The 20,376-nt window shown below is 36.6% G+C and overlaps 2 protein-coding genes across 2 annotated transcripts in view; one reads left to right on the top strand and one right to left on the bottom strand.

Moving 5' to 3' along the window:
* LOC140234818 (sodium/bile acid cotransporter 7-B-like) overlaps positions 1–11,781 on the bottom strand; it is a 55,258-nt gene extending 43,477 nt beyond the window's left edge. Inside the window, exons 1-3 of the mRNA XM_072314856.1 lie at positions 11,628–11,781; positions 6,135–6,217; positions 2,029–2,165 (exon numbers count right to left, since the gene is read on the bottom strand). Of these exons, the coding sequence (XP_072170957.1) occupies positions 2,029–2,165; positions 6,135–6,217; positions 11,628–11,727 (320 nt within the window). The 5' untranslated portion in view covers positions 11,728–11,781. The remainder of the gene's footprint in view (positions 1–2,028; positions 2,166–6,134; positions 6,218–11,627) is intronic.
* Positions 11,782–12,094: 313 nt separating this feature from the next.
* LOC140234814 (uncharacterized) overlaps positions 12,095–20,376 on the top strand; it is a 30,208-nt gene continuing 21,926 nt past the window's right edge. The window contains exon 1 of the mRNA XM_072314851.1: positions 12,095–12,166. Within this exon, the coding sequence (XP_072170952.1) occupies positions 12,095–12,166 (72 nt within the window). The remainder of the gene's footprint in view (positions 12,167–20,376) is intronic.

The following is a 20,376-nucleotide window of genomic DNA, read 5'->3' as shown; positions in this document are numbered from 1 at the left end:
TGATGGATCATTCTGGTCACCTGGTCTACGCAAGTTCATTCTTTCTTTGAACATGACTGATGAATTCCATAAATCGTCGGGTAAGCTGAAATACCTTCTCTCGCTTGAAAACTCGTGGAGTGCCTAATCAACTGAGAAAGAAGAAAGGTCATTTGTACCGATGTGCCCATGAGCTAACCCCGAACTGGCTTATTGCTAAGGTATTGCAACAAGTCAGTCATGTTTGATATAAAGGAAAACAGTTTTTACACCTTATTTCAAATAAAACAAGAACATTCTTTGAAGTAAAAGTCAATGGGGGACTTGTAAGACCATCACATAAATACAAAGTACATACTTCTATGACAAGACACTTACCAATTGCACACTGATTGGGAGGAAAATATTTCCAAATGAGAAGATACTCTTTTAAAAACCCATAATGGACAAGTTGATGTTGCTGTATAACACCCATTTTCCATAGACACCTGCCCGAGTATACCCGGGACTAGTTTTCAACGGGCTAACATGTATACTAGTACTTTACCATATTTGTGTAATTAAGCCAAGATTAATGACTCATAGTAGTACCCTATCTTGTATGATTCTTACATATCAAAACAGTCACTGAGACACACCAACCATATTGTTCATCACACCCATTTGCAATGATGGAATGGCAAGTGATGCTGCCCTCTAGAGACAATTAACCAAGCTACCATAACATAACTTAATAAGGAATGCCAAGTGCCTCAGTTTGCACTTTCTCCAACACTACTTAACAGTACAGTTGAATACTGTATACGCTATATATTTCGCGGGGGTTTTATTTTCGCGAATTTCGCGAGTCGGGAGCTATTCGCGAAATTAACAACACGCGAAAATATTACCTTCCAAAATGAATCCCTTGCCTTGAATGATACAAACATTTCAGTACTATAGTATACCATGTCACGGCTTACCGAACAGACCATACTGGATGGCGAAGCTTGTTTACGTACATAATATAGCACGTCCACGTCTGCTTTACAAGTACTGTAGAGAGCCAATCCATTACCGCAAGGGGACCACTCGTAAGAAATCTAGCGCGATGGACTTAACTACTTCAGAAATGTTGAATTCTAACTTACTAGTTCGCAGGGTTTGGTAAGTTTTTTTTCATGCAGTGTATAACTAGTACCATTCTTTTGCTAGTAAGTTGCAAATTCACACTTTCTTTGCCACTTCATATTTTCTCTGGTCCCCCAATCGCGAATTTAACCACTCGCGAAAATGTGTGACAGTGGCAATTCGCGAAAATTTATGTACGCGAAAATTATAGCGTATAAAGTATGTGTGACTGCTAAAACAGGTAGATATTCACCATGGGATACAAAAGGAGTGGCCGCTGGCCGCGTTATGCAGGTGACCACTATATTATAAAGGGTCTATAATAAAGCAATTTCGCGTAGGCGATGTTTCAGTGGTTGCTATAGACAGGTGGCCGCCGCTAAGAGAGGTTTGACTGTACACACACACAAAAAAAAAACTAAAAAAAGCACTCTGAGAGTGCAGACCTCCGCCAAGCAGCTACTTTCCACCGATGATCTTGCTCTTCCATAGAGATGAGTGATTTCCACCCATACTGTACATAAGCATGCTAAATAAAAATCGCCCGATTTCCCAATATAGAAGCCTTTGTTATGTCATAAACCCTCAGCTGCATGCCGCGCCACTCCTTAGCAGAAACTAAAGCACGCACTTTAGTGCACACAAGAAAATCTAAAAAATGTGCAGTTTGAACACCAAGTTCAATGACCCTACCTGCCAAAATATTGAAAACCCTTCATAAAATCCATAAAAATGTCTGGATCACTACCAAAATTTAATAATCTGTTTCTTGTGTCATTCTCAGCCTTTTCTGCAAGTTTCATCCAAATCTCTGCTCAACTTTTTGAGTTATTATGCACACGGACAAACAAACAAACAAACAAACGTACCAATGGTAATGAAAACATAACCTTCTCCCTTGGCGGAGGTAAAAATTTGAACAGTTTGGATCATGCTCACCCTTTGAGAAGCCATTCATCAATGGCTGTGTGTGAGAGGAGTTTGATGAGGAACCATATCAGGCAAGGGATGAATGCTAGGGTGAAGAGCTGTACAAAGCAGTGCAGTCTGACGTGTAGGAGGGCGCTTTTCAGATCCTACAAAAAATATGGGAGAAATCACAGGAATGCTGGGTAATGACAATGATAACAATATGTATATTGCACAACATACATGTATTCACTCAAGGTGTTCAAGGCACTCAAAGTTAAATATCCATTTAGAAAGTTCATTTACCCAAAGCAGGACATAAATGCAATATGAATTGTATCTATATTTCATGATAATAATCTTTATCACTTTCTACTATTCAGAAAAATGACTAAACAACTACATGAACATGTAAAAAGAGGATCTGTCTACCCCATCTAAATATATATATATATATTATAAGTACTTCCCCATACATATATACAACATAACCTACAACTGTAGATGAGATCAAAGAGCTTAGAATCAGACACACAAATCAGATAGCAGTGCATTAAACAATGCAAGACTTTAAATAAAATCATGCATGATTTAAGCACCTATTCAAAAGCATGGAATATTTCGCAGTGTTGATATTTTTGCAAATTTTACACTGGGCTGAACTTCTAAGAAACCAGGAGCATGCAAATATTTCTGCAATGTATTAAAATGTGAGTACATAGAAATACCCTCAATAGGAGTTAAGATCCATATCTTTCCCAAAATCGCCAAATGCAAGAAAGAAAGGGGGGGGGGGAAGAGGAAGGTTAAGTATTCATGATAAAACAAAAATGATCATGACAGTGCTTTAGTAATGTTAACAATTAATATGCAATATGCTTTTTATTCTCACATATCAAAGGCACAGCAAGGACATTCATATACACTGTAGATGTGAAAATGTGTATAAAACATAAAAAATTACTGTTATGCTTTTACAAGACAAAATCTCCAGAATTTACATTTATTCATTTGCATGTAGAATGCACCATATTTAAGCAGGTTTCTAAATACAGATTGTGCTGCCTTCAACTTGCAATATAATCAACATTTTTGAAGGATTGGACAAAATCACAAAACTACAGCTAAGAATACATTCCCTACATCAAAGGGTTGGTATAATTGGTTGAGATGGGGATTCAGGTTGTAACTTTTTTTGCAAGATAATAAGAAATCACTCATATGAAACATTTAAGAGTGTAGAATTCTAAAAAGGATTCAAAGATCATTTTAGGAAAATCGGTTTTTAAATGGACGAGATAGCCAACAGCTAAGTGGTCCTAATTGAAGGTGAGTCACAACTTTTCTAAGGACCACTTTGTTTTGTTTTGTGTTTGGATATCTCAGCCATTTCAAAAACCTTTAGATCCTTAATTCCTCTTAGAATTGCACGCTCTTTGATATTTCATATCAGTGGTTTCTAATCATCTCGCAAAAAAAAGTTAAAACCTGAATCCCCATCTCAACAAAAACCGATATCTATTGTGGATATTTCCTCTCTCTCTAACCCCCCACCCCACCCCCTTGCCAACTATTTGCACTTGTTGGGTTCTGAACCTTGAGTGGCTTTAGTCAAATGACCACATTGTTTTCATTAAAACAATGAAACAAAGGAATATGGTACAGGTTGTACCTTTCAAAATATTGATTAGAATTCAGAGTAGGTTTTAAAGGGTGTGTACAGTTCTGGTCGAGGTGAGAATCTAGCTTTAAACGTTTTGCGAGATATTCATAAACCACTCTATGAGATGTCAAAGAGCATGCAATTCTAAAGGGTATCAAAAGTTTATTTAATGAAAATCGGTTTTGAAATGGCTGAGATATCCAAAAACAAAGTGAAACAAAGAGATCCTAATTAAGTTGTGGCCTGTCGCCTTATATTATTATCACTTTTTTGGATATCTCAGCCATTTCAAAACCAATTTTCATCAAATAAACGTTGAATCCTTCTTTAAATCACATGCTCTTTCAAATTTCATATGAGGTTTCTCATTATCTCGCTTAGAAATGTTCAAAACATAAATCCCTTACCTCAACCAGTACTGTACAGTCCCTTTAATTTTCATCATTGTTCACTGTTATCATTGTTGATGCATTGTATATCATCAATAGCAAATAATATCAAAGATTACACAACATAGGCTTGGGAAGAAGTCCAAGGACTACATAGAGTAATATTTATGATTCTCTACACTCAGGCAACCAAGCATGATAAGTACTTGTATGGCATTGAATTGGAATATTGCATCTTATGTACTAAATTATATTACCTTTATAGCATTTACCTCCCCTAACTAATGCAAATGAATTAAGATTGCAATATCACAGACACATACAGATTGTGATAATGCCAATAAGAGAAGGTCGTTTATTTCATATTGTTCTTTTTGGTAACTGAAAACAGTCATCTTGGTTACATGACAGTGACACCACTTGCTGAGTATATCTCATAGTTCTGCACACGAAATTGACCCAATATAATTTTTCATAATATTAAAATCAGTATCACTTTGACTCTGATATGATTGTGGAGACAATTCTGTAATGATTGTAATATGCCCCAAGGCAGACTCCAGCACATGCATAAGCACAATCAAGAGGTATCCTAAGTTGGGGACCTATGTCAGTGCATGATGGCGAGTTGCAGCCTTATGGCACCCCTTCATTTCTTTTAAACACATCTTTTCATCACACTTCTTCAAATCTCTTAAATCTTCACCCAGTATAACTTAAAGGGGAAGGCTAGTAACTGATCAGTGGGAATCAGTGGAAATGCTGGGAGATGATTGTTCCAATCCTTATGGGATTCATTCAAGAGTTCATTGTATATCTATTGTTGTGTAAAAATGATTTGCTTCAGAACGGTCTCATATTCAAGTAATGTGCAGATTAATGCTCCGTCACTGACCAGGGACGCTAACCTGGAAGCATTAAACTGCACATTACTTGAATATGAGACCATTCTGAAGCAAATCATTTTCACCCAACAATAGATATACAATGAACTCTTGAATGAATCCCATAAGGATTGGAACAATCATCTCCCAGCATTTCCACTGATTCCCACTGATCAGTTACTAGCCTTCCCCTTTAAGAATTCAATCTTTCAACTGCCAACCTGTAGAATGCTATGATATTTTGAATGAATATGAAATTTAAGAATTATTATTATTTTTTTTTTTTACATGAGAGGGCCTGAACTCAGACTTTCACCTAAAAACTGCTGTCTTTGTCCAGAAGAATGTATGTATTTGATTTGTTTCATTACATGTAGCAGGTTTACTTGTGGTACCAGAGGATAAATTTGATTGTTTTTTTCATGTGTTATAGTCTTGTCTTGAAGCAATATCCTTTGTCAAAAGAGAATGTTAGCAGACATAAACCCCATTGCTACACAACCTGGCAGTGAGATAGGAGAATATATTTCAAATGAAATTGTTATATCAGATACTTCAAGCAACTGTCAAATACCTGGTACAATGTATGTTTTATACAGTTCGAATTAGTTACAGAACTTGTATGACTAGCTTTACTTTCTGTAAGAAATGAAAACTACGTTAAGAAAATTAATCATAGACAATAAAGTCATAACTCAACTCTGTCGGTTTCACAGCCCTGCTTTTTTTTTTTTTTTTTTTCTTTTGGTGTGCGTGTGTGTGATTTTTTTGTGTGTTTTTGTTTTTGTTTTTGTTTTTGTTTTTTTTTTAGCTCAATGTTATGTCTGTCTGTTTTTGGTGTGTACTCATGCCATACGCCTCTCCTTTGAAAAGATATTCCCGTTCAATTTTGTGTTTGTGTCTTATCTGTTTTAAGTGCTGGTGGGCATTCTTCCAACAGAATACAACTATACCATTTCATTATTTTCCACTTCTGCAATAGTATCATAGCTGCAAGTATATAGCTGTTAACAAATACATTCAAGATGTAATTCTCACAAAATCAATTTTCAGTCTCAAAGTTGATGATTTTTACAGTTAAAGCAGTGTGATTGCAACTCTAAGTAAACTCACGTCAGTTCTAACACCGCAATTTTCTCTCACTACTAGAACAATATTTCACAGCACATGGGACAGACTGCACATTAACAATATGCATACCTCTGACTTTAGGGACAGTCCACTATTGAAGAAAATCAGGGACACTGCAAGATACTTGATAGTGATCTCAGGAATGAGAGGGCCTGTAGAATGAAGATACAGATGCAGCATAGAATAATGTCAACATAATTCAATGTATGTAAATGAAAGCATGGAGTGGGGTCTAATCATCATACATAGATCTGGGTCAAGATATAATGTACATTGTATCTCACTAATAGGAGCATAACAAACTGACATTTTCTTCAAAGATATGACATATTGTCGCTGGGGCGACAAGACCTCGTATCTACAAAATGTCAAATGTTCAGGAGAGCAAAAAAAATATGGCGGCCAAAGCACTATAGGGAATGGGATACTGTACGAGTTGAAATTTTCGTGTACAGATATTTTCGCGAATTGGTACTGTACTTCGAGGACATTTTCGCGTGTTGTTAATTTCACGGTTGCGAGGGTCTAATTGAACTTACTTATTTGCGCGTTGTTATTTTCGCGATTCAAAGGCGATTCGCGAAATTCGCAAAAATAAAACCACCGCGAAAATTTCAGCTCGCACAGTAGCCTTTTCTTTGACATGCCGTGGTGGCTTCATTTTTGGAGTAAGACAGTTGGGATTTGGTCAGGACGTCACTTAACCCACTATTTGACCATTAGTCCAGAAAAGTAATTTTCACTAAAATTTCAGATACAAGGTCTTGTCACTCCAGCGACGATATATCTTTGAAGATATATGTCTTCAAAGATATATGTCATATCTTTGAAGGAAAAAAAAATAGTTCACTTTTAAGTATTATGATAACATGCGTCATACATACAGACCGCATTCACTAGTAATATACTGTTGTGTTGACAGAAATGAAACAGTAAATTCCAGGTGGAGCGTACACACCACCACAACCAAATCACGGTCTTTCCAACCCAACAAATTACCTGCTAAATCAAAAGATAAAACCGGTAATCATTTTTATAGTTGCCAAAAATCGAGATGCAGCTTATAAATGCAATATTGCAGCTTCATGAGAAGTAAATATGTACAGTTCACCTACACACACACACAAACACACACACACAGTATACAAATGTACAAACACTTATGAGGACTGAGTAACCAAATTCTTTCCTGAAATGAGACTACAATATATGCCAAAGATTTCATGAGGTTTTTTATTTTCGCAAATTTTCTCAGACGGTTACTGTTTGCAAATTTAAAAGCACGTCAAAATATTAACTCTGAGCCCGACAGGAATGTGACATGCATGCATACATTCCTTTATTCAGCACTGTACTCTACAACCACAAATTTAGAGGGACATTCCAGACGATTTTCATAAGTTCACATCATGTAGTACATAAATCGACAACTCCATGTATAGATTTGTGGAATTTACTGTGGTTCTTGAGCAGAGAAACAATACTTTGAAAAACCTTAAACAAATTACACTGAACAAGGATGATGACATAGGAGGTTCACATATTTCAGAAATGTAGCAGTGTAATTCCATTACAATATCGCTTGCTTGCGAGTTCACCTGTGTATAATCTATACATGCCTTCTTCTTTTGTTCTGCTTCCTTGAGCCCCAACTCATGCATTCGTATGGTGACTCTGCCATGTCATCATCCTTGTTCATTGCAATTTTTTCTAAATTTTGAAAATATTCTTATTTTTCATCCCAATCATCAAAAATTCTGAAACTCTGTCCTCAGTATAACTAATTTATAGTTGTTCAAATGTAAAAATCTGAAAATCATCCGGAGGTGTCCTTTAACCACTTGTGAAATTGTTGGGAAATCCCAATTTGCGAAAAACAAGACTCGCTTTTAATACGGCGATCAGTACATTGCATTCAGCCATGACTGTAATCATAAACTTGAGGTGCCATGACATATGCTCCATTGACAAACACTCTACCAACATTTGCTCTCAAAATATGACACCGACTGACAATTGCTTACAGACAATTGTTCCGCCAACATTTGCTCTAAAAGTAAAACACAAATGCTTTGCCGAAAATTGCTCTGCTGACATTTTCTTCGAAGATACAGCATTTGTTCCCATGGCAGGTGCTTTGCTGACTTTGCTCCAAAAATACAACATTTGCTCCGCCAACAATTGCTCCAACAACATTTTTTTCAAAGATGCAGCATTTGGGTCCTTGGTAAGTGCTTCGCTGACTCTGCAGAATATTAAATTCTCAACTGAATTCTCAAGTGCTTTTGATACAATGATGTTTGCTTTTCATTAACTTTGTGTGAAACTATAAAAACATCTAAATGCTATTCAGACAATATTTTGCACAATTTTGTTTCTTTCTTAATCAATGCTCCGAAAGAGATGAATTAGAGCACAGTCAAATGAGTAACCACTGCTTCATTCATGTGTTTCATTGCATTTTTTAATACTACAACCAACGAAATATTCAAATGAATCATTGGTTTATGACTTAACCATATCAAATTTCATCTCTTTTAAAGCAATGACAAAAGAAAGAAACAAAAAATTGTGCAAAATGATTTTTAAATGATATCCTTTGAATCTCCAGATATCACAGTTTCACACTGAATTTATGAAAAGTGAACAGCATTTCTTTCATAACGCTTGAGAATTTAATCGTCAGCAAAGTCGGTGGAGCACTTGGCAGCGGAGCATATGTCGTATCTTTGAAGAAAATGTCAGCAGTGCAATTGTCGTGGGAGCAAATGTTGCACCTTTGGAGCGAATGTCAGCTGCGCAATTGTCTGCAGAGCATGTTGGAGGAACAAAATATGTCAGGGGAACAAATGTTGGCAGAGCAAATGTAGCAAAGTATTTGTCAGAACATTTGTCGCAATTTTCGGAACAATTGTCGGCGGAGCATATGTCGTGTCACCATTGTGTTAAGTGCAATGGTCTATGGGAGCCCTTCCATACAAGTATGAACAGTTTAGTTCTGCCATACAGGTGGTTCTAATTCTTTCCACCTCTCCGGTTTAAAAAAACTTTTTCCTTTTTTTCCTACAAAACCTTTGCCTTCTTGCTTGTGTATTGTTTGAGAGAAGAGAGACTAAAAGTAGTATATATGGTTCCATTTTTAGAGTCCAACTGTTTTGAACAAGTATGATGACTTACGAATCTGTTTAAGAAGTAATTTACATTACTGAAAGTTGATGAAATTATGAAAGATTAAGATTCGGATTTGCAAGTGATTGCTATAGATCAGAACTACAATTTAACGAAGCTAAAGATTCATATTGCTGACATATGTTGACTGAATATTTCACACAGTTGCTTCACAGGACTGCACTGAACTATTGACCCTATTATTAGACAAATGCTGCCCATATTTGAAGCACACCATACATACATTGTAAAACATTACGTAAAGTTATTGTCATAGTTCTATGAACAGTAATGTGACTATCATCAACAGAAAGTTACTTATTCATCATCATCTGGTAAATCATTACAACTTTACACACAATTTTCGCCAAGACAGAGTCTGACACTTTTTGAGAGAGTATTTCTCAAAAGGTTCAAGAATTCAAAATGACTCATTAGAGCAGAGGTGTTGCCATGGTTACTGTCATATACCTGCATTGTGCTGGTGACATTTCATCTGTATTTTGGTAGATTTGAACCAACTTGGTACTCCCGCTAATGATCGTTAAACTACATTTACACTTCAGAACAAGTGCTACACACTAACGTCAACTACCGTATAGTTGCCACTTGCGGGGTATTTTCTATGCACTCCTGGGTTGGCGAACTATCGATAGGCACTGAAATAGTTCGCCGCCCATAGCGCGCCACGTATTATTAGCATGTGTGTTATACACACACTTCAATGTAGGATGCATTATGCATCATCGCATTTGAAAAACTTTGTTAATCTGCCACCTGAAATCCATTCGAAATCAAAAACATTCTCGCATTAAAAATGGTTTTGTCACCTGTTACATAATGGCACAATACATATTCCGCAGTTAGGTGGACACATGGATAAAAGAAATGTGCCTCTTTATCTTACTCTTTAATTCAAGTATCAACTATTAAGTATTCACCAATCATTAAGGTCTTTCAAATTCAGTAGATTTCATTTTTCATATTAATTGGTTTTGCGAGATCTAAAACCATCATTTAATATGTACATGTGGGACTGGGGAAGCAAATTACAGTGGGTTCCTTTGAAAATTTTTCCTCAAAGTTTTGCTTAGGGGTAAAAGATGAATACAGTCAAATACTCCAGAAGTCATGTGACATTTTGCCAATTACAAAAGGGTGAAATGACCGGCGGAATTACTCTAAACAAATGTAATGCTCAGCTACTTACCGGATGAAAGGAGTGGCCTGTCGCCTTTTATTGTATCACTTTTTTTGATATCTCAGCCATTTGAAAACCAATTTAATTCAAGTATCAACTATTAAGTATTCACCAATCATTAAGGTCTTTCAAATTCAGTAGATTTCATTTTTCATATTAATTGGTTTTGCGAGATCTAAAACCATCATTTAATATGTACATGTGGGACTGGGGAAGCAAATTACAGTGGGTTCCTTTGAAAATTTTTCCTCAAAGTTTTGCTTAGGGGTAAAAGATGAATACAATCAAATACTCCAGAAGTCATGTGACATTTTGCCAATTACAAAAGGGTGAAATGACCGGCGGAATTACTCTAAACAAATGTAATGCTCAGCTACTTACCGTAACGTTACTAACCATGCTTTTGGGGGTCTAGCTAATAAACTATCAGTCGAACTGCTAAAAATATTTGTGTGAACATTTGTCATGATGCAATAATTGAAATTAATGCAATTGTTTGAAGTAACTTGAATTTTTGCACACTTTTTGTTACAAGAAATTGATTTTTTTTGTCATGTCCTTTTTTCATAACATTACTAACCAGCCCTTTTAGTTGCCATAGCAATTTGTTTAAATGTAACATTACTAACCGCTGAATTGCCCATTTCGATTATAATTACACTGTAATTCTATTTGTGTTTTTATGAAGGAAAAAGGTGAATTAGGAATGTCTTTTTAGAGCGATGAAAATCCGTCGCCCCAACTTATCTCCGATCACGGCGCACGTTACATGCGAAGTGAATGCCTGGTGACTTTATCTTAGGTAGTGGCGACTTAATGGTAATCGACGTTAGGCACCAGTACCGTACATTACATGAATGATGAAGGTTAATTTAAATTAATTCATTGATCTAAACACACCTTCAAAGAGGGTTCGCTCTTTAATACTGTTACTAAAAACTGCGGCACTTTTTTTACTTTATTTAGATCTAGGTCTAGTTTCTTTAAGTCGTGGAGGTACGGTTATGGGTACTTTCTGGTAAGGATCCTCTGATAAGAATAACCACCATTTTCCCCTGGCCTGGGGACGGGCCTGGAGACACATGATCATGTCAGTCGAGCTGAGTCACCAATCTGCAATCACACTCACCAGCTCACTTCACATGCTATGTTCTATCTCATCTGCTGTATTCAAGTTTACCACGGAAACTTACCACCTTTAGCACCAATCGAAGGTTCTGCCCTGGCAGCAAGGATTACAACGATGATACCTATCAAAAACCAATTCTCTTTTATCCGTTCAAACAACCCCATTCTTGCTTGAGTGACACGACAGATCTAACAGTTATGGGGCAGCCAGTCTTCACCTGTACAGCAGAATGAGGTTTCCGTAATTTCTAAGCCCGGCTTCAGAGTTGAAGCGGCACATCCCACACACTTGAATCCACGTTGCAGGTGTAAACATTGCCATCGCACGATGAGAATGCTTGCGATCAAGTGAAATATAGTCCTTAAATTCAACTCCGGTTAACAAATGTGATTTGACTTATTTACTTCAAGACTACCACACTAGGGAATTCTATATTTTTATTATTAGATGCAGTTCACATCAAACAAAGTTTTGGCCTAAAAAGTGTAAAAGCGGATTAATAATAATAGTTTCTCGAAGTAAACAAGCAAAATGGCAGCTTCTATGAAGAAACAACCCGCAGTGATTTACCTTCCAGTTACCTGCCAGATATGTCTAGGAAAGGTAAGAATTATCATTAAGTATATATGAGGACATTTCATTTTGTTCTTTTACATTTCCGTCTTTTTTAGTTCGGCAGTAATGAGGAAATATCAATACACAACTATGTTTGCATTGTGTATGTCTTCACTGTAGTCCCACATATTCAGTAATACTATAGTGAGTTATCAATGCACAACACAACACCAACACTGCAACAGTACAGACTGCAGAATCAAGCTCATGCGCTCAAGCACCACATTCTGTAAGTCTTCTCAAATGCTGTGTATGTGTTCATCAGTTCGACATTGCAGTAAATACAGCAATGTGAACATGCAGTGTTAATGCAAGAGGAAGTACTCTTTTATTCCAAGAGCTATCACACAGATTGGAACGCACTACCAACAGTAACCACGCGACAGTCATTCGAGTCACTGACACCACAATCAAGGCCAGGGTGGGGTGGGGGGGGGGGGGAGGTGTTTCAAGAAGAATTTAGAAAGTAAGTCGAACTTAAAATTTAAAATTGACTAAAAATTATGGTATGCTGTGTGTGTCTTCAATGCTGCTCAACTTTCTAATGAAAACATGATGATGATTTGAAATGGGTGGTGATTAGGCTAATGAAATTAAACTTTGTGAAACATAAACACCCCCGCCCCCAAGGATTATGGTATTCTTTCTAAACAGCAACCCTCCACTACATCCAAGAGCAAAGCAACTAGCTTCTACGAGCTGCCAACATTAGTGCACCCCCTGTCCAGTTGGACCCTGCATAGGGGTGTTGGACAGTACCAAGCAAAGAAGAAGAAGAGAAGGAGCTATGTAGACCCAATTTCTGATTTAGATATGTGGCGTATTTGATCCAGGTTGTATCCTTGCTTCACAAAAGAGATGATCATAATACTGATGATGAGAGATGTGCAACTGACTATCCCATGATTATATTCCTGTGAAATAATGAATAATAATGATGCTAATAATAACAATAATAATCATTATTATTATCATTATTATTATTATTATTATTATTATTATTATTATTATTATTATTATTATTGGCATAAGCATTAGCATTAGCATTGTTTGTATTATCATCATCATTATTAATTGGCTTTTGGAAGATATTGCCAAGTAAGCAGCCTGACCGCGTAGAAAAAGTCCTCTAAATGCTTTGTTAGACATTGAATACCTTCAGAAGACCATGCATGTACAATATAAACCTGTTTTTTAAAGGCCCTGTTTACCTTTGGGAACAGTGATTTAAAAATTTTTCAAGATATTACATTTAATGCATATGTGTAGGTCTGGTGCACTACAAAACATCCTATCATACAAAATTTTTGCGATAAAACCTAAAATATAAGGAGATATCTGTACATTTCTCAAGAAACCGTAACTGTAGACGGTTTAGTCTGGAAACATTTTTATTATAACTATTGTTCACATTTTGTATATCAAACAATACTTAAAGATAATAAAAAGTTTTGGTACCTCAAAAGTTTCCCTGAATTTCCGTGTTTCAGGTTAAAGTACCTTTCATATAACTAGCACTGTGAGACTTACTCGCCCCAAAGTGCTCTCATTTCTTAGTAATCATGCAATTAACTGCAACCAGCAGCCCCATACGCATAGCGTAATGGGGCTTCGCATTGAAACATTCAGGATCATGACAGATTTAGTATCGCGGGTAAATATAAACTTAAAATCAAAAAAATTCTTCAATCGAAGACTTGCCAATTAAGTTGAAGTCTTGAAAACAGGCTTCGGGCAACGTTTGGTTCTGCCCATAGTCCCTTTCTGTTCGAATTGATGACTGGATGTGACTCTGTTGAGAGGACCTTGGAAGAGCTACATACACTGATTACTACGGCCAGCGCATACGCACACATCACATGCGAACAAATTTCAAATCCATGAACGGATAAGATGTTTGTGTGCGCATGCGCTGGCCGTCAATTCAGTGTAGCTCTCCCAAGGTCCTCTCGACCGAGTCACATTCAGTCATCAATTCGACAAGAAAGGGACTATTGGCAAAACCAAACGTTGCCCGAAGCCTGTTTTCAATACTTAAACTTAAGTGGTAAGTCTTCAAATTGAAGAAATTTTTGGATTTTAAATTGATATTTACCCGCGATACTAAATCTGTCATGATCCTGAATGTTTCAATGCGAAGCCCCATTACGCTATGCGTATGGGGCTGCTGGTCGCAGTTAGCTACTCAGTATGCGTATGGGGCTGCACGCTGCTGGTCGCAGTTATCATGCAATAATGGTTTCGTACAATACGTGTACTACCTCGCCGCCGTATGGCGGCGGCTCTGGTACGAAACCATTATTGCATGATTACTAAGACATGAGAGCACTTTGGGGCGAGTAAGTCTCACAGTGTTAGTTATATGAAAGGTACTTTAACCTGAAACACAAACTAAGACAAGGAAATTCAGGGAAACTTTTGAGGTAATACCAAAACTTTATATTATCTTTAACATTGATTTTACAGATTCAAATTTTTACAGTGGTTGCTTCTATCCCTAATTCACATTTTAGAACTATTGTAAAGCACTAATGCTGGGTTTTTGTTTCATCTGCAAACGGTAAATTATGCCTTTAACAGGTTTAGAAATATAGATTCTATCTCTTGTCAATGAAGTTATGATCATAAAAAAAAGAAAACTGGAAATAAATTCTTTAATCATGTGTCTCTGACATCTTGCTGGGAAATATTCTATTGAATTCTGCTTGATTCTAGGTGCATACTGTTGTCTGAATTGTTTAACCTCATAAAATACATTATGAATGGCCAGGCTCAGGCTGATCTTGTATTCACTTTTGTCACAAACTGGGTGTTTAACAGGGTGTTTAATCTGGTGAAGTGGTCCTACCTTACATCCAACTGGACACCATGGTAGACCAGATTTTGCAGCTGAATATGGGCTATCCAGCCATCTTAAACGAAACAAACTGCTTGCTCTGTTTAAGCAGCAGAATTGAAGAAATTCAGCACAAATAGATCTTGACATTTCAATGGCATGTAGCCATTGTGGGAAATAAATCAAGGAAAAATTCAAACACTGTTTTGTAGTTGATCAAACAGTGCATTAATGATTAGAAGAGTATTATTTATGTATCTTATATTTATATCTCATACTTATCTAGATCTATTTTGCAAATAATACAATTAAAGGGTGTGTACAGTTCTGGTTGAGGTGAGGATTTAGCTTTTAATGTTTTGCGAGATATTCAGAAACCACTCTATGAAATGTTAAAGAGCATGCAATTCTAAGGGGTATCAAAGGTTTATTTGATGAAAATCGGTTTTGAAATGGCTGAGATATCCAAAAACAAGGTGAAACAAAGAGATCATGATAAAAGGAGTGGCCTGTCGCCTTTTATTGTATCACTTTTTTTGATATCTCAGCCATTTGAAAACCAATTTTCATGAAATAAACATTAAATCCTTCTTAAAATTACATGCTCTTTCATATTTCATAAGAGGTTTCTCATTATCTCACTTACATTGTAGGAATGTTCAAAACATGAATCCCCCACCTCAACCTGTACTATACAGTCCCTTTAAGCCATCCCTGGTCATTGTCTTTGAAACTGTAAAACATACACATTGTACAATGTATGATTATAAAGCCAGTTATGAATCCAAAGGTAATCATATGATATTGAAACTCTCTTCTAAATATTTAATGGGTGTCTTGCTGATCGTCCTTGATAAAGTTCTTTTATACAATGTTCTGCCCCACATGTTGTTTTTTGTTTGTTTGTTTTTTAAGCTAAAGCAAAATCAGGAATGTGAGAGTTCAGAGTTTAATCTGATTTCAGACCTTTTTTTTCTCTGCTCAAGACCCACTTTTCAGACTCGTTTGTAGACTTTTAAATGCATTGAAATATATAATGCATACAACGTATGTATGTACGTACACATGGACATTGATGGCACTATCTTGTAAGCACACTAGTGTATAACATTTCTCCATGGGATGACTTTTTCTGTTCATGTTGGTTGGTCACTCGGCAACTTCTATTGTGTCGTGATTTTTCTGAACGTCTTTTTTTTTCACTGTCAGTGTGAACTATCTTTCTAATGATGGTCTTAAAAGCTTACTTTGAATGAAACTTCACATCTGATTTTTTTTTTTGTGCGATGCGAGTATTAAAGGTCATGTTGTAACATGCAAATGATTGAAAGTGGAGATAACATTGTGTGAGAAAAAAAAAATAGAATGAGTTATATAAATTGTAAAAAAGTAAAAGCAGCTAAATCTTAATCACTCATTGATCTAATTTGTAATCGTTCCGTTTGCCTACTGGGGCATTTGATGCTTGTGCTCAGTGATAGTACTGTACAGCTTTATGATGGGGCATAAACACTGAATGATTCTTTTTATGCAAAGTGCTTTGTTACAATGCTTGTGTCACAGTCACTTAAACTAACATGCCATTCCTTGTCCAGAAAATAAGTTAAGATTTTATAGATCAATGGGAAGCTATGAGCAAATACACAATGACTATCATAAAGAACATTCTTACGGAAATAAGTGAGACTACATCGTACATTGTATAGAATTCCATTTTAACTCTTACAATATTTTATGTTGTTTTGTTTAATTAATGAAGGTGCTATATTAGCAGGGCTGCCGTGTGTCCCTGATTCCGCATTCACCTTCCTGAAAACATCAATAAGTCTTCATATCTGGGATATGAGAAAAAAAAAAATCTCTATGGTTCAGGAATTAGTTTTGCCCATTGTGGTGCATCGAGTAATGCACCTGTAGGTACAGGTGTATCTCCCCGATTGTTTTTTGTCCCCTGATTTTGATGGGTTACTTTGGCAGCTCTGCTACTGTTCCATATCTCAAGTTTTGTGACTGTATTGCTATTGCATCACAATTTCCAATCAATGTTTTAAAGTCTTTGGAATATACAGTAATCATGAAAAATACGGTTCCATGACATTTGCTCCTGTGACAGTTGCTCCCATTAAATATCTGCATGCTAAACCAATCATAAATTCTACCCACAAACATAATCCTAACCCTAATCCTCACATCAAACTAAACCTAAAATGCTATCACAACCCGAAACCCTAAGTCTTTGGAGAAATTACAGCTGCAAGACCCGAGCAATTGTCGCAGGAGCAAATGTCATGTCACTGAAAAATACTTGTCCAATGTGAGCATGTAAATATACATTGTACTCACTTTGTTCATTTTTCAAACATCGCACAGATTGTACAAACGTGTATTATGACACTCCAAAAACATGTATAATAACAGGTGTACCTGATCAGCATGTAACAAATCTAAAATGTGTATCATGTTAAACCATACAGATGTCCTTGGTGATCAAATGCACATCATACATAATGCTTATTCAATAGAATCCAAATGTTGTGAAGGGAATAAAGATGGGGCTTGTTTTCACAGCTATTGAACATTTTCAGAGAATGACATGAATGTTCATTATGAAATTATTTCATTTAACCTGTGCTTTGGCATCCATTTGATCCCCTGAATGTATATCTGCTACTGATTTAAATTCTTATGATTTTTCCTGTAATCTTGTCCAAAAATGCAACATTCAGTCCAAACTCATGGTATTGATTTTTATTGGTACTCAAGTCTGTGAACATACAAGGGATATATTGATTCCAAGTGTAAGTGTGACCTGACTCCTGATTCCTGAATTGTGCAGCCCATCTATATATATAATACGCGAAGTTGTTGTTGTTGTCGCGGCCTTATGTATTTCCTGTTTTATTCCGGCATTGCTGGATTGTCTATCTCCTCCCGAGCCGTCGGCTCCGGGCAGCTGCGACCAGTGCCGTCGGCCGCAGGAGAGTATCCTGCATCGAATGGCGCGGGTGTCGTCCCCGCTCCGCCTCCGTGTCGACGTCGAGGACGAAAAAGAAAAATTAATTAGATAGATGCATAATGCATTTTTGTGCGTGACGAAAGAGCCGAGCGTTTTAATATTCACCGATCCTGCGCTGAACTCCTGCTTTCTCGATCGTCCATCTTTTAGCTTGCAGAGACAGTGGGATACTAAATATGATGGGTGCAGCGAAGTCTCTGACATCTTCCGGCGGACACGCATGCACGCACGCACACAATGTACTCCACAGAACTCAGAGTTCTGTGATGTACTCTCGGGTGGGTACGGTATGCCATTGTGTGGCCTGCGCCTGTGTATGTATTGACGATGGTTACACGAAACACTATCTGCGTGCCCGTGATATGGACTCTCATATGGTATAATACACGGCGCGGTCGTAACGTACAAGGGCATTTACGTACAGTGACGTTCGCCATTGGCGTGCCCAAATGAAAACAACGAATGCTGTTATTTTATTGTATTTTGCACAACTGCAGGATATTATGCAGCTCAGTTCCGTCATTTAGTTTACTCTCGGGTATCATTGTACTCAGACTGTTTAGGACGGCTAAATATCCACTTAGATTTTGTCCTTGCCGATCGTACCCTTCCATACACGCGTCGCTGTTCATTCGTTTACTGCATGGCTGCTGTAAACATGAATATTCATGAGACGAGCGGACGCGGGGGAAACCCTCGCTTTGCTGACCGCCAATTTTTGAAGTTACAAGTGGACATCAAATGTGTGGTTCTATGGTGCATCAAACCGAGTTTTGGTGATAAAAATAAAAAAGAGGGAGCAAATGACGACAAAAATATTCTTCTTTCTCCCATAACGTGGGAAAAGAAATATTAAAGAAAAAATACGAGGCCCTGAGACCCATGGATTCCCACGGGTGCCTACTTATTAAATCTAATGACTATGATCTCCCCTTCCCCAAATATAACAATGATTATAAGGATAATATAATGTTAATAATAATAATAATAATAATAATAGTAATAATAATAGTGACAGTCATAATACTAATAATAACAATAATGATGATAATGTACAGTCTGAAGCAGAAGAAGAAGGACATTAATGATTATGATAATAATGATAACAAAAATGTACAGTCTGAAGCAGATAAACGGGTGGTTCTATGATCCATCAAACCAAGGTTTGGTGATAGAAACAGAAAGAAGAGAGCAAACGAAGACGAAAATATTTTATTTCTCTCAGCACAATAGTAACAAAAACACTAGGGGTCTATAGGCCTATATGAAGTAGTCCTACTCAGCACAAGATTACGTATGTTAGTGCAGTGAACCAGTTTTGGACAGTTTGCGCAGGACTGTCTTCAGAAAAGCTTTTTATCAAGAGCAGAAAAATGGGGGAAACAGATTTTTACAATTCTTAACAAATTAACATTTTTGCCTCCCTTGGTTGATCATCCCTATATTATGACTCAACTCCCTCCTCTCCCCTAAATGATAATAATAATGTTAGTAATAATAATAATAATGATAATAACAATAACAATAATATACACTGAAATAATGATAATAATACAATAGGCCGATGCAAATGAATGGGGAGGGGGTGTTATGATCCATAACTTAAGAGTGGGCGGAAAAGACACAGACAAGTACTGGATTGTTTTGATGTTTAAAATGAAATAGCAATGACAATGAAACTATTTGAAACGTCTATCAGTCGTAGAGTAACCTTGACATGACGGAAAAAATATTCACTATCCTTGACCGATAAACTTTTTTCCTTAATTCCCTTGATTCATCCCCATGTCAATGAATAATATAAAATAATAATAAAACCGAATCACTATGATCTCCCCTCCCACAAAATAACAATAACAACAATAATGATAGTAATGATCATGCTAATTATTATGATAATAAAAACAATGAACAGTACCAATGAGATAAACGGGTGGTTCTAGATCCATCAAACCAAGTTTTGATTATGAAAACAGAAATGAGGGAGCAAATGAAGACGAAAATATTCTTTGTATATTTCTTCTCTCATAACGTGGTTGAAGAACATTAAAGAAAAATACGAAGCCCTGAGATCCGTGGATTCCCACGGGTGCCTAATACTTACAAAACCTAATGACTATATGATCCCCCTCCCCAAATAACAATAATAATTATAGCAATATAACAATAGGGGCCCAATGAGAATAATAATATGATAATAATAATGATGATGTATAGTCTGAAGCAGATAAACGGATGGTTCTATGATCTATCAAAGCAAGTTTTGGTGATTAAAAACAAGGAGGGAGCAATTGAAGACGATCAAAAATATTAGATTTTTCTCTCATAACGTAGGAAAAGAAATAG

This window comes from Diadema setosum, chromosome 11 (assembly GCF_964275005.1).
Source record: "Diadema setosum chromosome 11, eeDiaSeto1, whole genome shotgun sequence".
Classification (NCBI taxonomy): domain Eukaryota; kingdom Metazoa; phylum Echinodermata; class Echinoidea; order Diadematoida; family Diadematidae; genus Diadema; species Diadema setosum.
Note: the sequence above shows the minus strand (reverse complement) of the source record. Positions and strands in the feature narration are given on the sequence as shown.